Consider the following 26,878-nt stretch of genomic DNA (forward strand, 5'->3'; position numbering starts at 1 on the left):
AAAGTTACTTCTTCCAGCTTCAGAAATTATTGAAATTGGATCTCTAGGAAAAAGTTACATTTAAAAAAATGATACTAGTATTACTGTAATAATTGCAAGCATTAGTTTCCATTCATGAGAAGAGCCTTGAAGACAGAAAGAAGAATCATCATACCTTGTAAAGAGATTTTTAAAGGTACAGAAGTATTTGTATACCCAAAAATCCATGAACTCAAGAAGCACTGTGCTGTAAATCTTTAAACCCTGACGGGTTTTCATTCTCCCCAGATATAGGACTCAGTCATTTGAAAAGCAATTTGGGTCTACATTGTGGCCTTGGCTTCAGTTTATGATCAGATTCAGCTCTTCAAATAAACCAAATCTTGAAATAGGTATCTTCTAATGAGCAGGGTAACACCTTAAAAAATAAAGCAATGCAGAGGAGAAGATCTTGTCACTTTTATAAAGAGAAATTATTTAGTCACATTGGCTTCCCTGCCACCCTCCACCCCCCTTGTAACACACCACTGTTATTGCAAGCTGTTGTAGAGCTTTATCTAATAGCTAGGTAAGAAGCAAAGATACAAACAACAAATGCATGAGCTTAACCTATAAAGTAGGGAAAATTATTCTTTATTGCTCTCAGGCAGGTCCTGAGACACTGTGATGCCACAGGAGAGAGTCTGACTTTCTTCAGCAGCCCAGTGCTCACCTGGTGCAAACTGCATTGCACCTTTTCCCACCCCACATCCTCCAGCAGTAGCAGCAACACCCAGATCCACTGCTGAACTCTGAAACACAAGAGGTCATGTTGGGACACAGCAGACCAATAGTACAGGACAATTAATTGTTATATAATTGTCATATAAGACAGATTACAGTTACCTGCATGACAACCAGCTCAGCAAACTGCAGAGGAAGGATGGGAAGAGCCACTCAGCATCAACACTGGGATGTGACACCATCTGAAGGGCCTGCTGGAGGTGCCTGGAGCCATTTGGAATCAGTCTGGGCCACAGCTGAGTGCTCACATATGACCATGGTGGCCGATATGCCTCAGCTTCAAAATTAAATGGATTTTCCCCAGGAGCTCCAGTGCTTTGCAGCATATCCAAGCTGTTCTTGTCAGGGATTTTTGAGAGATTGTGCTTGGTTTCTGTAATGGAACCTTATAAAATTTTGACAGAAGAGGTTTAGACTGGATATTAGGGGAAGGTTCTTCCCCTAGCAGGTGGTCAGGCACTGCCCAGGCTCCCCAGGGAATGGTCACAGGCCCAAGGCTGCCAGAGCTCCAGGAGTATTTGGACAACCATCCCCAAAGAGTGGATTGTTGAGGTGTCCTGTGCAAGGCAAGGAGTTGGACTAGATGATTCTTTTGGTTCCTTCCCACTCAGGAGATTCTATGAATCTATGATGCTATGAAATAATATACTCAAATGAAATTTATTTTGTAAGCCATTTAACGCAGATAAATCAATTAAGGCATGGCCAGCCTTTCAATACAAATTCATGATGTCAGATGGAGCTGGTGCTGCCCAACTGACTTGAGAACTCTGAAGATTTTAGAACACTTAGTCCAGATATGGAATGCCTCACACACTGAGGCAAGGGCTCTCAGCCTCCAGGAGTTCCATTGGGCATCCCAACCCACAGAAAGAGTCCTCAGCTGCAGACCTGCTGCTCCAAGGAGAACTGACCTCTCTGACAGCCCAGGCAGGGCTGCACCAGAGCCCAGTCAGATCTGACCTATGGTCATGCTCACCCTCCCTGCGGACTCTGACCTGCCCACAACAGCCCCTCTGAAATGTGGTGGGGTCCAGCCTGCACAGAGTGGGCAGTGATTCATCCCTGGAGCCAAGCACAGCTCAGGCCAGTCGAAGGTCCCTGCTGGGGGCAGCACCTGCACAGGTGCTGAGGATAACGACCTCCTGACTGCTCTGACACCTGGCATGCCCATGGCTGGGTGACTGGAATTTCTGACTTTGAGGGACACAACTAATGTGGTCATGTGAGCAGATATCCTTAAGACACCCCACCTATTCAGAAAAGTGTTCAGCATGTAAAAACAAAGCACATTGTTCAAAACGAGAGCAAAATGCCCCAACCATCAGCAGTACCACCAGACAGCCACACACATGCGACACAGCAAAGAGCACAGCCACACACAGAGCCCGGCACAGGCACACACACAGAGCGCGGCACAGCCGCACACACAGGGCCCGGCACAGCTGCACACACAGAGCCCGGCACAGCCGCACACACAGAGCCCGGCACAGCCGCACACACACAGAGCCCGGCACAGCCGCACACACACAGGGCCCGCCACACACACACAGAGCCCGGCACAGACACACACAAAGAGCCCAGAACAGCTGCACACACACAGGGCTCGGCACAGCCGCACACACACAGGGCCTGGCACAACCGCACACACACAGAGCCCGGCACAACTGCACACACACAGCCCGGCACAGCCGCACACACACAGGGCCCGGCACAGCCGCACACACACACAGCCCGGCACAGCCGCACACAGAGCCCGGCACAGCCGCACACACACAGGGCCCGGCACAGACACACAGAGCCCAGCACAACCGCACGCACACACAGCCCGGCACAGCCACACACACACACAGCCCGGCACAGCCACACACACACAGAGCCCGGCACAGCCGCACACACAGAGAGCCCAGCACAGCCGCACACACAGAGCCTGGCACAGCCACACAGAGAGCCCGGCACAGCCACACAGAGAGCCCGGCACAGCCGCACACACAGAGAGCCCGGCAGAGCCACACACATACAGAGAGCCCGGCACAGCCGCACACAGAGCCCGGCACAGCCACACACACAGAGCCCGGCACAGCCACACACACAGAGCCCGGCACAGCCGCACACACACAGAGCCCAGCACAGCCGCACACACACAGAGCCCGGCACAACCGCACACACACAGAGAGCCCGGCACAGCCACACACACAGAGCCCGGCACAGCCACACACATACAGAGAGCCCGGCACAGCCGCACACACACAGAGCCCGGCACAGCCGCACACACACAGAGAGCCCGGCACAGCCGCAAACACACACACAGCCCGGCACAGCCGCACACACACAGCCCGGCACAGCCGCACACACAGAGCCCGGCACAGCCGCACACACAGAGCCCGGCACAGCCACACACACAGAGCCCGGCACAGCCGCACACACACAGAGCCCGGCACAGCTGCACACACACAGAGCCCGGCATAGCCGCACACACACAGCCCGGCACAGCCGCACACACACAGCCCGGCACAGCCGCAAACACACACACAGCCCGGCACAGCCGCACACACACAGAGCCCGGCACAGCCACACACACAGAGCCCGGCACAGCCGCACACACACAGGGCTCGGCACAGACACACAGAGCCTGGCACAACCGCACACAGAGCCTGGCACAGCCACACGCACACAGAGCCCGGCACAACCGCACGCACACACAGCCCGGCACAGCCGCACACACACAGGGCCCGGCACAGACACACAGAGCCTGGCACAACCGCATGCACACACAGCCCGGCACAGCCACACACACAGAGCCCGGCACAGCTGCACACACACACAGAGCCCGGCACAGCCGCACACACACAGAGCCCGGCACAGCCATACACACAGAGCCCGGCACAGCCACACACACAGAGCCCGGCACAGCCACACACACAGAGCCTGGCACAGCGGCACACACACAGAGCTCGGCACAGCCACACACACACACATAGCCCAGCACAGCCGCACACACACATAGAGCCCGGCACAGCCACACACACACACAGAGCCCGGCACAGCCGCACACACACAGAGAGCCCGGCACAGCCGCACACACACAGAGCCCGGCACAGCCGCACACACACAGAGCCCGGCACAGCCATACACACAGAGCCCGGCACAGCCACACACACACACAGAGCCCGGCACAGACACACACACACACAGAGCCCGGCACAGACACACACACACACACAGCCCGGCACAGCCGCACGCACACACAGAGCCCGGCACAGACACACACACACAGAGCCTGGCACAACCGCATGCACACACAGCCCGGCACAGCCACACACACAGAGCCCGGCACAGCTGCACACACACACAGAGCCCGGCACAGCCACACACACAGAGCCCGGCACAGCCACACACACACACAGAGCCCGGCACAGACACACACACACACAGAGCCCGGCACAGACACACACACACACAGAGCCTGGCACAGCCGCACACACACAGAGCCCGGCACAGACACACACACACAGAGCCTGGCACAACCGCATGCACACACAGCCCGGCACAGCCACACACACAGAGCCCGGCATAGCTGCACACACACACAGAGCCCGGCACAGCCGCACACACACAGAGAGCCCGGCACAGCCGCACACACACAGAGAGCCCGGCACAGCCGCACACACACAGAGCCCGGCACAGCCACACACACAGAGCCCGGCACAGCCGCACACACACAGAGCCCGGCACAGCCGCACACACACACATAGCCCAGCACAGCCGCACACACACATAGAGCCCGGCACAGCCACACACACAGAGCCCGGCACAGCCGCACACACACAGAGCCCGGCACAGCCGCACACACACAGAGCCCGGCACAGCCGCACACACACAGAGCCTGGCACAGCCGCACACACACAGAGCCCGGCACAGCCGCACACACACACAGCCCGGCACAACCGCACACACACAGAGCCCGGCACAACCGCACGCACACACAGAGCCCGGCACAGCCGCACACACACAGAGCCCGGCACAGCCACACACACACAGAGCCCGGCACAGCCACACACACACAGCCCGGCACAGCCGCACACACAGCCCGGCACAGCCGCACACACACAGAGCCCGGTACTGCCACACACACACAGAGAGCCCGGCACAGCCGCACACACACAGAGCCCGGCACAGCCGCACACACACAGAGCCCGGCACAGCCGCACACACACAGAGCCCGGCACAGCCGCACACACAGCCCGGCACAGCCGCACACACACAGAGCCCGGTACTGCCACACACACAGAGCTCGGCACAATATCCTCCTGCTGCTGCTGCCCAGGGCTGGGGCAGCTCTGCAGGTGGGGTCTCACCTGAGCAGGCAGAGGGGCAGAATCCCCCTCTGCCCTGCTGCCCACGCTGGGGGCTCAGCCCAGCACAGGGGGGTTTCTGGGTCAGTGCCCATGGCTGGGGCAGCTTGAGCCTCTCACCCACGAACACCCCAAATCCTCCCCAGGGCTGCTTCTGGTCCATTCTCTGGGTTTGTGCTTGGAATGCTTGATATCAAGACTAACAAACCACTCTCCAATAATGTTATTAAAGTAGACATCAGCCTCTTCAAAACTCTCTACTGCTAATTCATACTGCCACACATAGTACCACAGTGAGTGGTAGGTTTTGTCAAACATTCAAAAGTACTGAAAAAACAGGTGCTTCCCCTAGGCTGTTGGGGAAACAACCAAAAAAAATTAATCAGTGTGTTTACTGTGCATTTTAGTACTGGTTAGTATCTTCCTGGGAAATGGGGACTGGAAAATCATGATAAATGTAATTAATATTGTCTAACTGACAGTCTGACAAAGTGGTTCCTGTGGTAAAAAGTCTTAGCTGAAAACCATAAAACAACATTGCTAGAAGAGTTAAAAAGATTGTTGCTTACCTTATCATTCTATCCACTCATTCGTTTGTTGGTTCTTTGATCAAGTTGTTATGTTCTTTTCCCCAGTTAAATGTAGTCCCTATGTAATTCAAACCCTGGTTTATTGTATTTCCCCTATCCCAGTTACTTCCTCCTTCCGCCCTTCCCCTTACCTCATTTCCGGCCTTACCATTTCCGCCCTTTCCCTTACCTCATTTCCGGCCTGCTGCTGCCTGCCTATCAAGTTAGCCACACCCTATATGTAAATCTCCAGAAGTTTCCCAGTACCACCATTACTGGAAGTTGTTGTTGAAGAAAAGATTCACAAAAATAGTCAACCAACACCAAACCCAAGTTCACAGATCATCTCAACTAACAAGCCAAGTCACCTGCAATATGTCCTTTGTAACTGTTTAATCACCGCAACCTAAAGGGCAGTTAAGAAGAATGACACCCCCAGACCAATGAGCCACTATTGAGATCTCGGACGTGTCCGTGAGGCTGAGACTCCCATCCCTACGTTCGTCGGGATCGGCAGGACCTCCTCCCGGCGTTGCCTGGCAGCAGCAGCAGCAGCAGCAGGCGTAGGGCCTACTCCCTGTGACCCCCCATTAATAAAGAGCTGTTTAATAAAGGCCTTGGCCCTGCTACATTCATTACAACTTGGGGGCTCGTCCGGGATAGGCCACGCCCAGAAGAGGACGTCGGAGGGGGAGGCGCCACCCCGAAGAGGCCCTCTGGGACAGCTGGCCACCCCGGACCCGGAGCTGCGCGGAACCAGGACAACGCCTGGAGCACCGGTAAGTAGACCGGTGGCGGGCACGGGAGGCGAGCGAGTGTGGTGTGGATGAGACGGGGGCTGGCAGCTCAGACCCCCGAAGCGAGTGTGGACCCCTGAGTACCGCGGTTCCGGACTCCCGCGAGGGGGCCGGCCGGGAAAAGGGGGAAGCGAGTGAGGCCTACCAAGGCCTACAGTGTGAAAGAGGCGCCTCCTTGGGGCCTAGGCCCCAGCTTGGGGAAGAAGGAGAACCTTCGCTAGGACCCAGCTTTCTGTCGGTTGGGGAAGGAGGGGAACCTTCGCTAGGACCCAGCTTTCTCTTGCTTGGGGAAGAAGGAGAACCTTCGCTAGGACCCAGCTTTCTCTTGCTTGGGGAAGAAGGAGAACCTTCGCTAGGACCCAGGTTTCTGTCGGTTGGGAAAGAGGAGAGAACCTCACTAGGACCCACCACTGTGTTTATTTTCAAAGAAGGGGGGGTGCAGGAAGGGGCAGCCGGTGCCCCGCTGGGACCGAGCCCCCCAGGGACGAGGGTTTAGGAAGGGGTATCCGGGCCCCGCTGGGACCTTACCTGACTCCCACTGGTGGAACTGAGAAGAGTAGAGGGAGGGGGCGACCGGGGCCCCGTTAGAGACCGGCTCTATCTCAGTTTAACTGTGGGCCAGGAAGGAGCATAGGGAGGGGGATATAGGTAAACCCCAGTAGTGACCAGCTCTTTCCTTTGCCCTGTTTTAGTTGCCCGTCATTAAATTTGCTTTGAAGTAGGGGCACCGTATATTTTTTTTTAAAGAAAGAAATTATACGTTAAGTTAGAAAGGGCCAAATTTTTTGTTGAGTGTGTCTTTAGTTGCCTGCCAGTTGTTTCCTTTCGAGTAGAGGCACAGTGAGTTTCTGTTAGGCCCGTTTGAAAAATCACTATGGGGTCTTGTATGAGTCAAAAGAGTAGAGCGAAAGAGAACAAAAATGTAAAGAACATCCCTCCTGATAGCCCTTTGGCGATAATGTTAAATAAGTGGGATACTTGTGAAGCTACTAAAAAGTTAGATAAAATAAAAATGATCCATTATTGTGTTGAAGTATGGCCAAAGTTAGATTTACCAGGAGCATGGCCATGGTTCGGTACCCAAGATCCATGGATGTGTACAATGCTGAATCAATATTTAAAGACTTGGGGAGGATCAAATGTGGAACAACTTGAATACGCAGCTTGTTGGAGAGGGAGTAGAGCAAAAGAAGAACCAATAAAGATATGTAAAGTAGTAGAGAAAAAGGGACAAAGGAACGAGGAAGAGAAAAATAAAAGTAAATGGGACCCCCTTGATTATCTTCCCCCTCTTCCCCCGCCTGTCAATAACCCCGATTACCCACTTCCTCCTCCTCCGACCGTCACTCCCCTTCAACCTCCTCTTCCTCCTCTTCCGTCCATTACTTCCTTCGAACCCCCTGCTGTTTCTCTACCCACCAATGCTTCCAATAACCTTCCTTCTGCTCCATCTGTCAATTCTCCTCCTACCTCCTCTCCACCCACCAACACCCCCACTTACTTTCCTTCTTCTGTTCCACTTGTCAATTCTCCTCCTCCTCCTCCTCAAGCATCTAGCATAACTCCCCTGTCACCACCTTCCCTTAGTACCCCTATTCCAAATCAGCTTTTTTTACCTATGTGCCCACTTCCCAACCTGCCTTCACCCCTAGTATCTCCACAAACCCCAATTCCTCCTGCCTTGGTTCAGGCCCCTCCACCAATAGGTGTCCCTTCACCTCCTTCCAATTGGGAACTGAGTCTATCTCCATCCAACAGTAGCTCTTCCTCCAGTAATCAACAGAACCCTGTACCGGCACAAGCAGAGGGACCATATTATAATACGAGGTCAAGGGCAGCAAAAGCAGAAAGGATGTTTCCACTCAGGGAAGTCCCTATGGGAGGAATAGAGGGCAGACTTGGGTTTGTAGACGCACCGTTGACGGCCTCAGAAGTGAGAGGATTTAAAAAAGAAATTGGGAATTTAGTGGAAGATCCCGTAGGCATTGCCGAACAGGTAGATCAGTTCTTAGGACCTAGCATTTATACTTGGAGAGAAATGAATTCAGTTATAAATATACTATTCAACCCAGAGGAAGTTAGGATGATTAGAGAAGCCGGCCTACGCATATGGGAGAGGGAAAACCGGCAAGGACCACCGGGTGACTATAAACTACCTCTCACAGACCCGGGATGGAACCCAAACCAAGAAGAGGGGAGGCGGAATATGATTGACTATCGAGCTTTAATAGTGAGGGGAATAAGAGAGTCTGTTCCTCGCCAAAGTAACACCAAATTGGCCTTTGGAGCAGTACAAGAAAAAGATGAAACCCCATCCGCGTGGTTAAATCGGTTAAGGAAGAACTTTCAGCTGTACTCTAGTATAGATCCTGATAGTCCAGATGGCCAAGCAGTATTAAGAGTACATTTTGTCACCAAATCTTGGCCTGACATCCGAAGGAAATTAGAAAAGATGGAAGACTGGCAGGAAAAAGGGATAAATGAACTACTTAAAGAGGCTCTAAGGGTGTATCTGAGAAGGGAAGAGGAGAAAGCGAAATCGAACGCCCGAGTGATGGTAGCGATAACTAGAGAATGTATAAATGCAACTGGAAATAAGCTAGAGAAGCCATGTGGATCTAGAGAAGGAGAACCTAAGATTGCGCCAGGCGCAGGAGGTTCTAATGCCAACCCTTGGCAGAAGGTCGGAAAATTTCAGGGCAGATGTTATTACTGTGGTGAAGTGGGTCATCTCAAAAGGTACTGTAAAAAGATTGCCATCGATGAAGCAATTGAAAAAGAACAGGAAAATTTAGAAAAGATTCTGAGAGGGGAAGATTAGGGGTGTCAGGGGCTCTTCCCTTTAGGGGACCCAATGAAACATCTAGATGAGCCCTTGATAAACCTCAATGTTGGTCCCCAGAATTTAAGTTTTGAGTTCTTAGTTGACACGGGAGCTGATCGGTCCAGTTTGAAAGATCTTCCAGTAGGAGTCCATATTAGTAATCGAACGTGCGAAGTAATAGGAGCTGAAGGGACACCCTTCAAAGCACCAATAATTGAAGGAGTAGACTTAAAAGGAAACTTTAAACAGTGTGTGGCAGAGATGATTTATTTACCACATTTAGAAAAGAATTTGTTAGGGAGAGATTTACAAGTTAAGTTAGGAATAGCAGTTATTCCAGAAAATGGGAGGATGGTTGTGCGTATTATGAAATTGACCGAAAAAGATATAAGTGAAATCAATCCCCAAGTATGGGCAGAAGAAGGGAAAACTGGCTTTTTAGACATAACGCCAATAAAAGTGCAAATGCAAGAAGGAACTACCCCAGTCAAGGTAAAACAGTACCCAATATCAGAAAAGGGTAGAGAAGGACTAGCCCCAATTATAGACCACCTTCTGGCGGAAGGTGTGTTAGAACCATGCATGTCCCCCCATAACACCCCAATTTTAGCAGTCAAAAAGGCAGAGGGAAAATATAGATTAGTCCAGGATTTGAGAGAAATTAATAAAAAAATCATCGCTAGACATCCTGTGGTGTCTAACCCTTACACTCTGTTGAGTAAAATTCCCAGGGAACATGCATGGTTCACCACCATAGATTTGAAAGATGCCTTTTGGGCGTGTCCGCTAGCAGAAGAATGCCGTGACTGGTTTGCATTCGAGTGGGAGTACCCAGGAGGGAAGAGAAAACAACAATTAAGGTGGACCCGTCTACCTCAAGGATTTACTGAGTCCCCCAATCTTTTCGGACAGGCTCTAGAAGAACTATTAGACCAGTTCACCCCTGAAAATGAGACACGAATCCTCCAATATGTAGATGATTTGTTAATATCTGGAAAAGAACAACAGCTAGTTAGAACAACTAGTATAAAACTCCTTAACTTTCTGGGAGAAAAGGGTCTAAAAGTATCCCGGAACAAATTGCAGTTCGTTGAACCAGAAGTGACATACCTTGGTCATATAATTGGAAATGGATACAAAAAGTTAAGCCCCGAAAGAATTTCGGGCATACTAGCCATTTCGACCCCAAAAACTAAACATGACATTCGAAAACTTTTAGGCTTGTTTGGATACTGTAAATTATGGTTAGACAAATATACTCAAAGTGTAAAATTTCTTTATGAAAAATTAGTAAACCCTGAACCCATGAATTGGACTGCACAAGACGAAAAACAATTAGAAGAATTAAAAGAGAAATTATCTTCGGCCCCAGTCCTAAGTTTACCAGATCTCACAAAGGAGTTTGAACTATTCACGAACACTGAAAGGGGAGTAGCTTACGGTGTACTAACTCAGGAATGGGGGGGTTGTCGAAAGCCAATAGCTTACCTCTCTAAATTACTAGATCCAGTAGCAAAAGGATGGCCACTATGTCTCCAAGCAATTGCGGCTGCAGTAATTTTGATAGAGGACGCACAAAAACTGACATTTCAGGGAAAACTTAAAGTATATACTCCACATGATATTAAGACTATCCTCAGCCAAGGGGCCCAGCAATGGCTAACAGAAGCCAGAATACTAAAATATGAAATTATATTAATGAATGCAAGTAATTTAGAATTGGCCACCTCTAAAAGTATTAATCCGGCTCAATTTCTCTCAGGGGAACCCTTGCCAGAGCTAGAGCACAATTGCCTGGAGCTTATAAATTTCCAAACCAAAGTAAGGGAAGATCTACAAAGTACACCGTTGCCATATGGAGAAGTATTGTTTACCGATGGTTCATCTAGAGTAGTAGATGGAAAAAGGGTATCTGGGTATGCAGTAGTAAAAAGAGCAGAAGGAAAAGAGCTAGAAGTGATAGAAAAGGGGAAGCTACCATCCAATTGGTCTGCACAATGTTGTGAGATCTATGCGTTAAAAAGAGGTCTAGACTCATTAGAAGGAAAACCAGGAACCATTTACACTGATTCAAAATATGCATTTGGAATAGTCCACACATTTGGAAAAATCTGGGCAGAACGCGGGTATTTAAACTCAAAGGGGAAAGATTTGGTACATGCTGACAAAATAGCCAAAGAAGTCTCATTAAGTTCCGAAGGGCCTATAGAAGTCTTTAAATTAAATGAGACACCAGAGAAATCACAAATTACAAAGCCCATTTTTAGTGAAGAAGAGTTAAAGATAATAAAAAAGTTAAAAATACATCAAGGAAATCAAGGAGAATGGGTAATGAAAGATGGGCGCAAATTTTTAAACAAAAGTCTAGCCAAAAAGGTATTGGCAGAAATCCATGAACTGACCCACTGGGGTGTTCAAGGATTATGTGACCACTTCCTCAGAGAAAATTTTTGTATTGGGATATATAATCTGGCTAAATCAATAACTAAAGGGTGTTTAATCTGCCAAAAAGCTAATCAAAAAGTTATGCGAAAAATTGAATATGGGGGAAGGGAATTAGCATTAAGACCATTTCAAAGTGTTCAAATTGACTTCACCGAAATGCCCCCAGTTCAAAAATATAAACATTTATTAGTTATTGTGGACCATCTTACCCATTGGGTGGAGGCCTTCCCCACTATTAAAGAAACCTCAGAAGTGGTCATAAAAATAATCCTTGAACAAATTATTCCTAGATATGGATTAATTAATCACATCGATTCTGATAGAGGCCCACATTTTACGTCACATATATTACATCGAGTCATTGAAGCACTGGGAATGAAATGGAGGTTGCATACTCCATGGCATCCCCAAAGTTCCGGCCGAGTAGAAAGAATGAACAAAACCTTGAAAAATGTATTAACAAAATTAATTGAAGAGACCCAAATGAATTGGCTCAAATGCCTACCTCTTGCCCTATTACGCATTAGGACCAGACCGCGTGCAGACATAGGAGTTTCACCCTATGAAATGATGTTTGGGCTTCCCTTTTTAATTACCCCTTTTAGCTCTGCAAACTATCTAGAAGGAGAAGCTGCCACCCAAGAGTATTTAAGAATCATTGGAAGAACAATAGAGCAACTAAAGAAAAAAGGATACCTGCCCCAAACCTCTCCCTTAGATTCAAATGCTCATCAGATCAACCCTGGGGACTGGGTTCTTGTTAAATCCTTAAGTCACACATCTCTATCTCCTAGGTATGAAGGCCCCTTCCTAGTCCTCCTAACTACACACACTGCTGTAAGAACAAAAGAAAAAGGTTGGACTCACATATCACAAATTAAAGGACCAATTCCACCTCCCCCTGGTGAATCGGACTCCACAGTATTTCAGCCAAAGGCACCTGAATGGACCATTACAAAAGGAACTACAGACCTCCAACTTAAGTTTAAGCGAAAAGAAAAAGACAGCTGAAAAGACTTAGACAGTTCCAATTTGAAAGCAAAGTGTTACTGTACGCAGTTTATGTTAACTCTAGTTGTTGTTATAACGTTGTTGTTGCACACCTGCAGTAGTCTTTCAAGTTCCCAGTAGTTCACTAAAGTTCTTGTTGTTACAAAATTGCTGTATCATACATCCTTCTCCGATTGTAAGTATCATTCAATCCTCTGTCGAAATCCTCAAATTAGAAGTTTGCCAAACCATAAAGACCAATTCCCCTACAGAACACTTTCTAAAAACATCTAAATTAGTATAAAAAGGGGATGAGAGAACTCTGGGAAAGTAAAATCTTACCTAAGGGGACCCCCACCTCCAAGAGGCAAGCCCGGGTGAGACTGAAAGCAGTTCATACCGGACTCTTGAGAGGAGTGTTGCTGGCCTTGCTAACAAATAACCTGATAAGCAGCGAAGAGGTTAAATGCAGCAAGTGTTACCATCGGATATATAATGGGGAGACCCAAGAGTCCCTAATAAGAATTCACACCAACGTGAATCCCAGCTGTTTCAATCATTCCCAGATCTCCACTTGTCAAGAAAGTGGAAAAACGTATTGGATTGCTAAGAATACTGCCACTTTTCGGCAGCGGTTGCTCGGAGAATGTCCTATAGGGGAAGCCTGGTTTTGCTTTGAACATGAGAATAATCAAGGAGAATTAATAGATTTGATCAAAGAAAAACAATTAGTAATAAATACCAAAAAGGAAAACGAATTGGAAATACCTTTAGGGAAAAATTTATTCATAGATTTAGTTGAAAGAATTAGTAAAGAATTAAATATAACCAATTGCTGGGTATGCGGTAATACACAAATGTCTGAGATTTGGCCATGGGAAGGGATCAGTTTAAGCCCATTGGAAATTCTAAAATGGAAGCAAACTAACCAAACATCTCAATTACCTAAGCAAAAACGAAAGAAAGAACAATGGAATTTAAAATATAAACCTATTGGAGAAGAATGTATTAAAAGAGTTGGAAACCCATATAGAACATTTGTAGGAACTATGCCCTGCAAAAGGTACCTAACTATAAAAAAGTCAATTATAAGGTGGATACCTAAGGAGCCAAACAAATATTGGACAATACACCAAAGGAAAAAGGATGTGTTTATCACGAAGGATATGATTTACATGAATGTGCTGGAAAGAAAATAAATCCCTTTTGGGGATTAGAGGAATTATCCAAGTATTGGTCATGTCCCACCGAAACCAACCAAACCTTTTGGACAGCACCCGAGTATCTATTCTGGATATGCGGAGACACTGCATATACCAATCTTCCAGGAGATTGGGCCGGGAGCTGTACAATTGGGATTATAAAACCTTCATTCTTCCTACTTCCCAAAAATTCGGGGTCTAAATTAGGAATTCCCTTGTACGATGATTTGAAAAGGGCTAACCGAAAGAAAAGGAGTATGATTAATTTAAGAAGTACTCAAAAATGGAAGGGACAAGTGTGGACACCTGAACGCATCATGGAAGTATATGGGCCAGCTACGTGGGCACAGGATGGGTCGTGGGGATACCGTACTCCCATTTATATGCTGAACCGAATCATCAGACTCCAAGCAGTATTAGAAATAATATCTAATCGAACAGCCCTCGCATTAGACCACATTACCGAACAGTTAACTCAGACCCGAGCAGTGGTCTATCAAATTCGGCTTGCAGTAGATTATTTATTGGCCGATGAAGGAGGTATTTGTGGAAAATTTAATACATCCGAATGCTGCCTGGAAATTGATGATAAAAGCGAAGTAATACGAAACATATCTAAAGAAATCCGAAAAATAGCATATGTAGGAAACCAACAATGGACCCCTCTAATGGACACTAGCTGGTGGGATGACTTCTGGTCCCTAAAAAATAAATGGTGGAAAAAAGTAGTCTTTTTAGTTGCAAGTGCAGTCATAAGCTTTTTATTTTTACCATGCCTACTCCCATGCCTAATTAGGCTTATAAATACCACTATACAAACCAGTATAAGGAATATGACTGATCAAACGAGAGCTAAAATTTTGATGATCGGAACCCAAAACCCAGAACATGATTCAGCTAAAGAAATTTTAAACCAAAAAAATTATACCCCCAAGAAACCGAAAATTGTGATTTGATGCGGGTCAAAGACCCGATCAAAGAGAAAGAGGGGGGATTGTGGTAAAAAGTCTTAGCTGAAAACCATAAAACAACATTGCTAGAAGAGTTAAAAAGATTGTTGCTTACCTTATCATTCTATCCACTCATTCGTTTGTTGGTTCTTTGATCAAGTTGTTATGTTCTTTTCCCCAGTTAAATGTAGTCCCTATGTAATTCAAACCCTGGTTTATTGTATTTCCCCTATCCCAGTTACTTCCTCCTTCCGCCCTTCCCCTTACCTCATTTCCGGCCTTACCATTTCCGCCCTTTCCCTTACCTCATTTCCGGCCTGCTGCTGCCTGCCTATCAAGTTAGCCACACCCTATATGTAAATCTCCAGAAGTTTCCCAGTACCACCATTACTGGAAGTTGTTGTTGAAGAAAAGATTCACAAAAATAGTCAACCAACACCAAACCCAAGTTCACAGATCATCTCAACTAACAAGCCAAGTCACCTGCAATATGTCCTTTGTAACTGTTTAATCACCGCAACCTAAAGGGCAGTTAAGAAGAATGACACCCCCAGACCAATGAGCCACTATTGAGATCTCGGACGTGTCCGTGAGGCTGAGACTCCCATCCCTACGTTCGTCGGGATCGGCAGGACCTCCTCCCGGCGTTGCCTGGCAGCAGCAGCAGCAGCAGCAGGCGTAGGGCCTACTCCCTGTGACCCCCCATTAATAAAGAGCTGTTTAATAAAGGCCTTGGCCCTGCTACATTCATTACAGTTCCCACACCAACAGCTCATTGGACAGATACAACTATGCTACAAATTCATTCACAACCAAAATAAAACCACACACAACCACAAGCCTCATAAATTATGAGCTTGGAATAAAGATGACTCCTGGCAACCAGGAAAGCTTCTGGCTTGCTTCCTTACATTTTGTTGTTTTTCTGTTAAATCTTTTACCTACTGATAAATTTTAAAGGAGATGATTTCAGAAACTGGGCTAATAGATAGTGCTGCACAACAAACATCGAAGGGGGAACATACAGAGAAGTTATTAATACATGAAGGAAAACAGAAACAAAAGAAAGAGTGAGAGAAAAATCAGCTTCAATAACAGCTTATAATAACTGCACACTTAAATAAAATTAAAACTTTTCCACATCTATCCACAAATGATTAAGTGTGGCTGGTTTAATTAGAGCAGCTGAGTGCAGAGAAAGCTGAACTGACACGTTCTTGGCCAATGTGCTGCTGAGATCACTGGGAATGTAAATGGTGATGATCTACCTGCAGCACAACTAGAGACAAACATGCTCCAGGTGACATAATTCACCTCACAAGTGAAATGACAGCAGAGGCAGAACAACAGTTACAGGTAAGGCCAGGGAAGGTGACTCCCATGGGAGTGAAGTGGCAGGGGTGAGTCCTTCCTTCTGCAAATAGCCAGAAGCAAATTCCAGAGAGGGCAAACCGATCTAGACAGTGGATGCTATTCCTCCCCAGGGGAGGAAATAACACTTGAAACAAAGACAAAAGCATCAAGGAACAGGACACCAGGAAGATGGAAGGGAGCACAAGGGAACACCAAGGAAAGAAAAAGCAGGGTTATCTAGAAGCATGCTGTCAGCAGAGCAATACAGGAGCTCTCAAGTTTGGGTGATGGACCTACAAACCCAAAGTCAGAAAGTGTTGATAAGCAAAACCTTGGAACAGAGCTGGGGCATGGGCTGAGAGAGGCAGGGGTGAACCACAGGATAATGGAGAATAGGGGCTAAAAGCCTGTGGAGAGGAAGACACAGCAGAGTGAAGATGATTGCATAGAGGAGAGAAATCAGAGAGCAACATGTGAAACCCTGAAGAAGGGAAGAAATCCAGACACTGGGGAGCCGAGGGACAGCTGGAAGGCGCCAGAGCACCTTTCCAGAGTGGATCACACAATCGGGAATGGTTTGGGCTAGAAGGGACCTTAAAGCCCATCCCATTCCACCTCTGCCATGGCAGGGACACCCCCCACTGTCCCAGGCTGCTCCAGCCCCAATGTCCACCCTGGCCTGGGACACTGCCAGGGATCCAGGGGCAGCCACAGCTGCTCTGGGCACCCTGTGCCAGGGCTCCCCACCCTCCCAGGGAACAATTCCTGCCCAATATCCCACCCAGCCCTGCCCTCTGGCACTGGCAGCCATTCCCTCTTGTCCTGGCACTCCAGGACCTTGCCCAAAATCCTTCTCCATCTCTCTTGGTGTCCCTTAGGTACTGGAAGGGGCTCTGAAGTCTCTCCTTCTCCAGACTGAACATCCTAAACTGCCTCATACTGGAGCAGGGTAGGAGATGAAGGCAGTGTGAGGGCAGTGCCCAGGACGCTCCAGCAGCCGCAGTACCCACAGCGCCCCTGTTGCGCTGGGCTCAGCAGTATGTGCAGGGCCAGACAAAAAAGGCCCAAAACACCCAACATCCGGCCAGGCCTCTGCCGCTGCCGCCATTTCACCCTGAGGGCTCGGGGGGCGGGGCGTGGGCGGAGTCACAGAAGGCTCCGCCCACCTCACGCTCCTGGCGCTGCCGGCCGCCATTTCAGAGCGGCGCCGGGGCCGCGCGTTCGGCCATGCGGCGGCGGCGGGGCGGTGCTGCGGGGATTGACGGAACCGCTCTGCGGGGCCGTGCAGCGCTCACTGAGCGGCCCGAGCTTGGGCCCCAAGGGCTGCGGAGCCGGCACTGCCCACTGCGGCCGTGTCCGGGGGTGGCCGCTCACGGCTGTGAACCGGGAGAGTGTATCCGAGGTGGGGCGGCTCCTGGAGCCTTCCTGCTATTCTCTGTGTGGTGTCTGCGCCCTTAGGAAACTCTGCATCCCTCCATCCATCACTCCATCCATCCCTCCTCCTGTAGCCCGGAGTGCCCAGCTGAGGGCACTGGGCTGGTTCAGCTGGAGCAGAGGAGACTGAGGGGAGACTCCTCGGGGGCTGCAGCTCCTGCCCAGGGGAGGCAGAGGGGCAGGGGCTGAGCTCTGCTCTGGGACAGGAACAGGAGCCCAGCAAGGGCTGGAGCTGTGTCAGGCCTTGGCATGGAGCTCAGGGAAAGGTTCTTCCCCCCGAGGGTGCTGGCACTGCCCAGGCTCCCCAGGGAATGGTCCCAAGGCTGCCAGAGCTGCAGGAGCGTTTGGACACTCTCAGGGATGCTCGGGGGGGGTTGTTGGGGGTCTGGGCAGGGACAGGGGCTGCACTGATGATCCCTGAGGGTCCCTTCCAATCCAGAACATTGTGATTTTATGATTCCATTTTTATTTACAGACAGGTACAACCATTTGTCTGTGTGCTGCTGCTTCCATCTGTGAAATCCTGCTGTGAGTTTCCCTCCTTTGTCAGAACCACGTTCATCAAGGGCTTCCTGGATCACCCTGTTTGCACAGAGCTTTTCTCAGGTTTCAAGATCTCCCAAGAAACGACATGACCAAACATACCTGTGGCATTCATGTTGCATCATCTTGAGATGATTTGAGACATTACACCTGGCTTTATGTTGGTAAAATTCTACATTTTCATGAAACCGTCAGGCTGATGTTTTCTATTGAACTGAAATACTGTAACAAACCATATTCAGCAAAATAAAGATAATTCCTTTAAAAACTGGCACACTGTTTCAAAGGACAACACCTTTTAGTTGCCAGCACATCTTAAATAAGTGTTGATGGTAATAGATGAAATGATGAGATTATGAATATGCTGTCAAATGACAAAGGCATCAATGCTCTGTGCAGTGTCGTGCTTATGACCTGAATTTTTTAAGATTTGAGACCCACCTCATGTCCAAGAATGTGACTGTTAATTAATACCTGGATGACCAAAGGAAAATATTTGATTTATGTTAAAAGAAAACTGCCACTGATGTGAATGACAGTATTGTGATTTTGGGGCTGGCAGGATGAGCAAATAACAGATGCACAAACGTCTTTAATGTTTTATGAGGCCTTGAAGGATATTTCCAAACCTGTCAGGCCTGGAATTTTCATGTGAGGATTCCCCATCTGGCACTGAGCACTGTTGTAGAGAGGAAAATGGCAATGTTTTAAATGTCAGTCTTAATCTGACACCCTCAGTGAGCTGAACATGAGGATCTCTGTCATGATGTGCCCATTGGATAGGGCAGAGGCTGGACTGTCCCTGGCTGTCACATAAGGAAGATCAGGACATGGACCAATGTAAGGACATGGCCACTTGAAGGGGTCTTTGGAATAGGTTTCTGGACAGTTAAACCAGAAAACATCGGTATAAAACATGGTGAGAATTTGCCCGACAAGGTCTTGCTAGAGGCCACATCAGGACAGGCAGAGAAAAGATACTTGTATTTTCATTGTGTAATTTGCCATGTATTCCAGCAGACAGTATTTGCACATGCATGCACGGAACTGCTAAAGAACACAAACTCCTCTCTTGCTGCAATTCCCATCCTTCAGGTGAGATCTCACTCTTCTAGACTTGAGAAAGGAGTTAGAGGGGAAATTTGATTTTCAAGTATGTCACTCAACTAAGTAAAACTCAAATCATGAGTTGTCTGTGAATAAAAATGAACATCATGTATTGTAATGCAGAAGTATTCTGACTTTTTTTTCCTCGAAGTTGAGCATCTTAAAACAGGATTTACAGACCTGAAGCTTACATGTCACATACTAAGCATGCTGCTTTCTACCAGGGTATTATTGCAGAGTACTGTTGGCAATGACCAAATGACTTCTTTTTCTGCAGAATAGTGCAATTTTACTCTCACAGTTGACTCCTGTGCAGTAGGATGCAGATACAAAGGTATTCCAGGAAAGGTGGAAACGGAAGAGGGAAAACTTTTGGGCAGCTGGTCCCTTCAGGGCACTTCAGAATTTCTCAGAGCACAGGGAAGCGCTGGCCACCAATTTCTTTGACAGATCATCATTTGCATCTCATTTACACAGGAAGCATTTAATCAGTTAACCAGTCATCAGCATTCCCGCGGGTTGTGCCCAGGGAGGCTCTGCCTGTGCCGCTGACACTGGCCCCGGGCGAGGCGAGGCGAGGCGAGGTTAGCGGGAGCGCTGCCCGCAGCCGGCGGGCCCAGCGCTGCCGAGCTCCATCTTCCACCCGAGCCTGGCTCCCTGCGCACGGCACCACTCGCGTTCCTCCTTCTCCAAGAGCCCAGCCGGCCGCGGGAGGCACCTCCTCCTCCGGGCTCCATCCTACACGAGCAGCCGGACCCGCAGCCGGCCTTTCCGCAGCCCCGAGCCGTCCTGGGCAGATCGCTCTGCTTACGCTCCCGGCCCCGCTCCCCTCCCCCAGCGCGCGGCAGCTCCGCCCCCGGCCGCCACTTGACAGACGAGCGAAGGAGCCAATGGCGCGCGGGGCACGTGCGCGCGGCAGCCAATGGGTGTCGGCGGGCGGCGCGGGGGCGGGGCCGTGGCGCTGGAGCGGCTCGTTGTGCGCTGCGGACCGATCGCCTCCCGCTGCCCGGGCCCGGCCGCCGCCACCGCAGGTGAGGCCGCGCGCGGGGCCGCGGGGACGCGCCCGAACAGCTCCGGCGGCAGCCGCGGGGCCGGCGCGGGAGGGAGCGGGCGGCGGGGCCCGGGCGGCCGGGTCGAGGCCTGGGCCTGGCGGGTAGCCTGGGCCTGTGGGGGGAGGGGCCGCTGGGCAGCGCGGGCCCGGGGCGGCGGGCGGGCGGCGGGGTCGCGGCCTGCGAGGCCCGCGGGGACCGGATGGGGCAGGGGCGGGGAGCGGGTCCCGAGTCCGCCACGCTTGCGGCGGGAAGGCCGCGGGTCGCGGTGCCGCGATGCGCTGCGGGTCCGCACCGCGTCTCCGGGCCTTTCTCCGTTCGGTTAATGGCCTCATCTTTCATGTTTATTTTTCCCGTTCTGTGCGGCCGCAGCTTTTAAATCTCCCACGTTGGGTAGGACTGGTAGGTGCTCGTTGACTGGCGGTATCCCAGTGTCTGCCAGCGCGGTCAGTCCCGGTTGGCATCAATCCTGGCAGCGGGTCCGGTGGCGGTGTGGCGATTGCTTGGGGCCGCAGGAATCACGGCTAAAGCAGCAATCACTGTTGGTGTTGGTGGGAGCAGTTTTGAGGTTTGCTCCGTGTTATTGTTTGGAAGAGGCAGGACTGTCCCAGGGGCCGTTTGGCGGCGGCACGCGAGAGGGCTGGGGTGGCCCAGGCGGCGGCTCCTGCGGGCCCTGCGCTGCCGGCAGTGCGGGAGCGCTCGCTGGGCGCAGCTGCAGCCCGCACGGGCTGGGAAAGGATGCGCGGTTTGTTGCACGAGGACTTGGGATCCTGTAATCACTCAATGAGGCATCTGTGGAAAACAAAAGAGTAAAGTGTTGGGAAGGGTAAGGATCAATTCCTTTTGTTAACGCCTGTTATACTTGATCACTTTTTGAGGTCTTTGTATTTTGTTCATTTTACTCCCTGACTGTGGGTGTTGACTGCTCATATTGCTCGGCTCTCACCTCTTTGCGAGCTGTTGTTTCCCTGTACTCGTGTTTTAACCACTTTTTTTTTTTTTTTTTCTGGGGCTGTGTGAACAGTTCTGTGACTTTTGTATTCCTCATTACAACAAGAACGATGCACATGTTCCATAGTCTTTATCAAACCTTGATAGAGTTGATGGGATTTCTTAGATTCCTGTTGAGTCCTGGGTTATGTCTGTGTCCGTGATGAATAATAAAATCAAGAGTCCTGAGCCTGTAAGTCTGTGCTGCTTGAGATGTTACTGTGAGTGTCCTGGTTTTTGCTCTGAAGCAGAGTAACTGTGTGTATAATGATCCCAGTGCTTCTGTGCTTTCCATGATTCCAGGCGTTCAGCGCTCCGGAGTTACAGCTGTGAGTCAATAGGCTCTCCCCAGGCCTCTTTGGAGTATAAGTATTGGAAGGAATATCTTAAGCTGGTGTGATTGTTAAATGTCTTGTACAGTGAGTTTTTTAGCCTTTCTGTGGGTGGTTCTGCAGGACCAGATGAACTCCTTGGAAAGTTGTCTTGAGCATTACCAAGTTTGTGAAAACAGCAGCAGCAGTAAGCACATCTGAATAGAAATGTGAATGTGTGTAGCAGTTTACTTATCTGTGTTTGTAGAAAAGTGTCTGGTGCTGACACGAGCTTAATGTGAAATGTACTCTATGCTCCGAATTCAATTACTATTTTCTTTCTGTTTCTTGTATGTTCTATCACTTTTATTTTTTCTGGAAAAAGCTCTTCTTGTCTTGACCTGAGGCCTGGCATTTTACTTTCAGAATCCATCTCTTTCAGCTGTTGTACCAGCCTACTTTCTCTGCTGAAGCTTTGGTCTCTGTCTTGCTTCTTGCTTATTTGTTGTGAGCTCTCTGAATTGATTCCCAAACTTATTGGCTGTCACTCTGACCACATGTGGATAAGCTTCCTGTGAAGTTGGTGGACTTTGAGTCACCAACTTTGGAAAGCTTAAACTTGCTGTGTTTTCAGACTTCAACAAGAAGTTTGGAGAACCTGTTGTTTCTGTACTCCAGAAGCAGCCTGGAAGGCAGCAGCAGGAAAGTCCTGCCAATTTAAGCATTTAGGGAGAATGAAAGAGTTCAGCAAAGGAGAGGAGATAAATTTTGGCTTGTGCTGAAAATCATCAGGGCACTTTACTGTCTGATGTGCAGTTCTGTATTCAGATACCTGCAAGCTTCAAACTGCTGCCCTACATGATCCATTTGATTATACAACCTCATTATATGTAGGTGATGTATGCAAAAATAGATTTTAATCTTTTTTTCTGAGGAGATAGGGTTGAAATAAGCTGTACTGAGAAGGCAGAGACATTCTTCATGTGTGTGGGTTTGCTGCCTTTGGGGGGGGGGTTTGTTTATTTTGTTTGTAATATTAGTTGCAGTGACATAGTACTACAAAAGTATAATTTTCCTATTTTCTGCTACTTCCATGGCCTCCATGTAGGAGCACAGCAGCAAACCATGGTGTCTCACCAGGCCCAGAGATGGATTTCCTAATTGTTTTGTGCTGGTGAACAAGTTGGATGCTCTCTTTTCCTCCTTCTATTCACTTGATTCCTGCCCCATCAAGGTGAAAGTATCTGAAGATGGGTCAGTATCATCCAACCTTGGATCAATGTGTGGAGATGCCATTACCAGAAAGTGTCTGGGATCTACAGTTCTTATGTCCACTTCTCATCTCTTGCTCTCTCCCTCAGGAAGGAATCATTCCCTCACTGTACAGTTGTCTCCAGATGTCTTTTGTATAGGTGAAAAAATTGCCAAAAGCAAATTATAGACAGTCTGACATTGTCTGGAAAAAGGAAGATAATAAATTATTTATTTTATTTTAATATCTGTTTAAAAAAAAATACCAGTGCAGAAGGTGAGATAGTCCAGGCTGCAAAAAGTTCTTTGTCTCTTCTCTGTGTAAGAACTTGGAGGTGTTAACTGGCAGAATCTTTGACCCAGGGGCAAACAACTGTGGAATCAGAGAATGCCAGAACAGTGGGAATTGGGAGGGACCTTAGAGATCATCTTGTTTCCCCCTCACCATGGGCAGGGACACCCCCCACTGTCCCAGAGTTCTCCAAGCCCAATGTCCAGCCTGGCCTGGGACACTGCCAGGGATCCAGGGGCAGCCACAGCTGCTCTGGGCACCCTGTGCCAGGGCTCCCCACCCTCCCAGGGAACAATTCCTGCCCAATATCCCATCCAGCCCTGCCCTCTGCCACTGGCAGCCATTCCCTGTGTCCTGTCCCTCCATCCCTTGTCCCCAGTCCCTCTCCAGCTCTCCTGGAGCCCCTTTAGGCCCTGCCAGGGGCTCTGAGCTCTCCCTGGAGCCTTCTCTTCTCCAGGTGAGCACCCCCAGCTCTGCCAGCCTGTCCCCAGAGCAGAGGGGCTCCAGCCCTGGGGGCACCTCTGTGGCCTCCTCTGCACTGGCTCCAGCAGCTCCAGGTCTTTCTGTGCTGAGAGGTGGATTGTGCTGCTTGGAGGGTGTTGATGTGAAGCTCTGAGTAGAGCCTGATATCCTCTATGTGTCAGGGCTGGCTATAACCTGGGCAGATGGGGAAATCTGCATCTGGCAGCAGATGCTCAGTGTCTCAGCCACAGGTTTCTGGTTGCCCTTGTTCCTGAGAGGGGCTCTGATCCCTGCCCTGTGCTGCAGCAGCAGTGGATGGTAATTATGGCCAGCCTGTATCTGATTTCTGACAGCATCCCAGTGATGATTAATTTTGTTTCAAGGAGTCAAGTGTAGTTCATCAGACTGGTAAAGTAAGGTCATTGGTCTGCAGAATGCAGCTTATTTTTTGGCCTCCAATGCTTTTGTCTCTAAATGGCAATACAACCATTGACAAAAACACCTTGATAATATTGTTATATGGATATGAATAAAAACAACTAAGGGAGGCATTAAAAACCCTTCCAGACAAATCTGATTGCTAAGGAACATCTAAAACCGCTTTTGTGAAATATTAAAATTATGATGGTTGAGATTTCTTAGACCTAAAATGTGCTCAAAACTAAGTTTATGCCCAGTGTTTATAAAACAACAACAAAAAAAGGAGCTTAAAATATGTTGTACTGAAATCAGTGATTCAGCATATGGAAATAGAATTTGTGGAAATGCAGCAGCAGATTTTAATAATGGCTGCTTCTGGTGCTGAGCTATTTTTAATGGCAAAAGTGTTGCCATTATCTTAGGTGCAGTCAAGCTGAGGAGAACAAGGGTAGTGTCCTCATTTCAGGTGTGCAAAGGGGAAAAGATTAAAAGAAATGAGATCTGTTACTTCTGGAAAAGCCAAAGGGTTGGCAGGTAGAAAGGGATTGCTTGGTTGCCAAATTTGCAAGCAGAATTTACATATCAGTGTGGAAGAATCAAATATATACAGCATCTGTGACAACATTCAGAGTTTCAAGGTAAAAGAATCTTCCTGTCTAAAGACAAACTATTTTTAGTGACCTTCACTAGCATATGTCAGCACTGATTTAGTTTCATTTTTGTGGGGATAGAGGGGAGAGTTAGAGTACCAATTGAATCAAACTGAATATTGAATTTAAAGTTTTCCTGTTTGCTGATTTAAAATACTATGGCTGCAGAGCAGAGGAATTCAAATGAGCCAGAGAATATTGACCTGATTGATTGCTCTGGGACTGTAGAAGGAGAGAACTAGGGTAACTACTTGGGGAAAGAATCTGTGGCACCTCACTTTCTACCTTTAAATTTCCATATGTATCCTATCATCATGTTCACAGTTCAGGAAGATGGTTTTTGCAATAGAATTTAGGATTCATGCTCATGAAACATGCTGCCAGTCAGTCTGAGTGAGGAAAGGTGAGATCAAGACTCTTAGTCTGGTCACAGACTTTTGGAAACAGCATCAGGCACCTCTCAAACATGGGCACACTCCTCATACCTGATTTGTTTTTATTAAGAAGAAAAGCATTACCCTCTGCCCTCACAAGTGTACAGAAATAGTTTGTTGCAAGACTTAGACATTTTGCTTGGGTCTGAGTTGAGGCTTTGAAGTGTGTGACCTGTGAGCACTGGGGTGACCTTTGATTCTCAGCTTCATGCTGTTTTCCCTCATACACTATATAAATGCTGTTCTTGAATTTAACAGGCAATCTGGATTTTGTGATTTCTCCCTCCCCCCAAATGGCTTTTGATGTTTGGTCAAAATTTGACAGAAATTTGAAGGAATAGTGCATGAATGCACAGTAAGTCACATACCAGCAGGGCTTGCAGTGTGCTGCCCTTGTCCTGTGGTCTGTGTTCATGGAGAGGTCTGTGCTCGTGGGGTGCAGTATGCAGAGCTCTTAGGGACATAAAGAATTTGATGTAGAGAGGTCTGAATTAAGTTATTGAGAGAGATGTGTTCTGACTGTGGAGCAGTAGGAAATTTTCTTGGGAGGCAGGTAGGCCTAGGGGGGAGTTTTCTGCTGGTGTGGCTATTCAGGTGAAACTTATTCTGTTCTTTACAGTGATTTCAGAGAAGAAAGTATGTTGCTTTTTTCCTCCCCAGTGTCTATCCTTCTCTATTGTGATTAAACTCTTGCTTCTCAATCCTGGCATGACAGCTGTCTGCAAAGCAAGCTTTTGCATGACAACACTGTGTTGGATAATTCTTGAAAACTGTTTTCCTGAAGCAGTTTAAATTCATGGAGGCTCTTCATGCCCTTCTACATGTGTGGCATTGGTTTTGACATGTGATCCAGACATCTCAGCACCTCTGCACCTGCTTCCTGGCATCTTCTGGTTTGGCACTTGCCTGAATGTAGTAGTGTCCTTTTTGTTCTGTTTCAGGTGTGATCTCCAAGGCTCAGCAGCTTAAGTAAGACAAGATTGCCTCTTAGCCATGACTCTATGGGGGAGGCATGACAACAAATATCCTTGTGCTGGAGAAACATAAGGACTCTAACAGCCTTGAGATTCTATTTAAGGCATCCCATTTACATTCTTAAATACACAGGCAGAGCTCAATAATAAACTTATGAGACTGAGGTGTGAGTTGATGAAGCAGCTCATGGGGAGAAATCTGCAGCATCACTGGTGTTGGGGTTCTTGTTCATTTTTCACTGACAACACCAACAAGGAGATTTCACCAGTTCAGGGACTTTGTCAGGCACTGTCCACTGAAGCCATAGAATGTCCTGGGTGATGCTGACTTGCACTGCATTGTAAAGAAAGATGGAGGTTCTGGGTGAGTAGCTGAGTCAGCAGCCTCAGGTCTGCTGTGGTTTAAGGACTATTCTGTGCTCACTGTGGCACATTCCCAGTGCTCCAGCCAACGTGCTGTGAGCTCTAAGTCACAGACCTCATTGGTCCAGGAAGAATTTCCCATTTTAAGTTCTGCACTTGTTGCTCCATCATCCATCCCACCTGAAGAGATTGCCTCCATCTCTGGGGACCCCAGAACAACAAAGACATGGATGTGTTGAAGTGAGACCAGAGGAGGCCATGGAGATGCTCTGAAGGCTGGAGCTCCTCTGCTCTGGAGCCAGGCTGGCAGAGCTGGGGGTGCTCACCTGGAGAAGAGAAGGGAGAGCTGGA

The 26,878-nt window shown here is 48.6% G+C and overlaps 1 protein-coding gene across 6 annotated transcripts in view; it reads left to right on the forward strand.

Moving 5' to 3' along the window:
• The first annotated feature begins 20,209 nt into the window (after positions 1–20,209).
• ELAVL1 (ELAV like RNA binding protein 1) overlaps positions 20,210–26,878 on the forward strand; it is a 40,469-nt gene continuing 33,800 nt past the window's right edge. For 4 of the 6 annotated variants that reach the window (XM_079328706.1, XM_079328711.1, XM_079328708.1 and 1 more), the window contains exon 1: positions 20,210–20,362. In XM_079328706.1, the coding sequence (XP_079184832.1) occupies positions 20,222–20,362 (141 nt within the window). In that variant the 5' untranslated portion in view covers positions 20,210–20,221. Of the gene's footprint in view, positions 20,363–20,646; positions 20,783–26,878 lie in introns of those variants that run through there. The other 2 variants (XM_079328709.1, XM_079328707.1) reach the window with 2 other exon arrangements.

The sequence above is a fragment of the Erithacus rubecula genome (genome assembly GCF_903797595.1).
Source record: "Erithacus rubecula genome assembly, chromosome: 28".
Lineage (NCBI taxonomy): Eukaryota > Metazoa > Chordata > Aves > Passeriformes > Muscicapidae > Erithacus > Erithacus rubecula.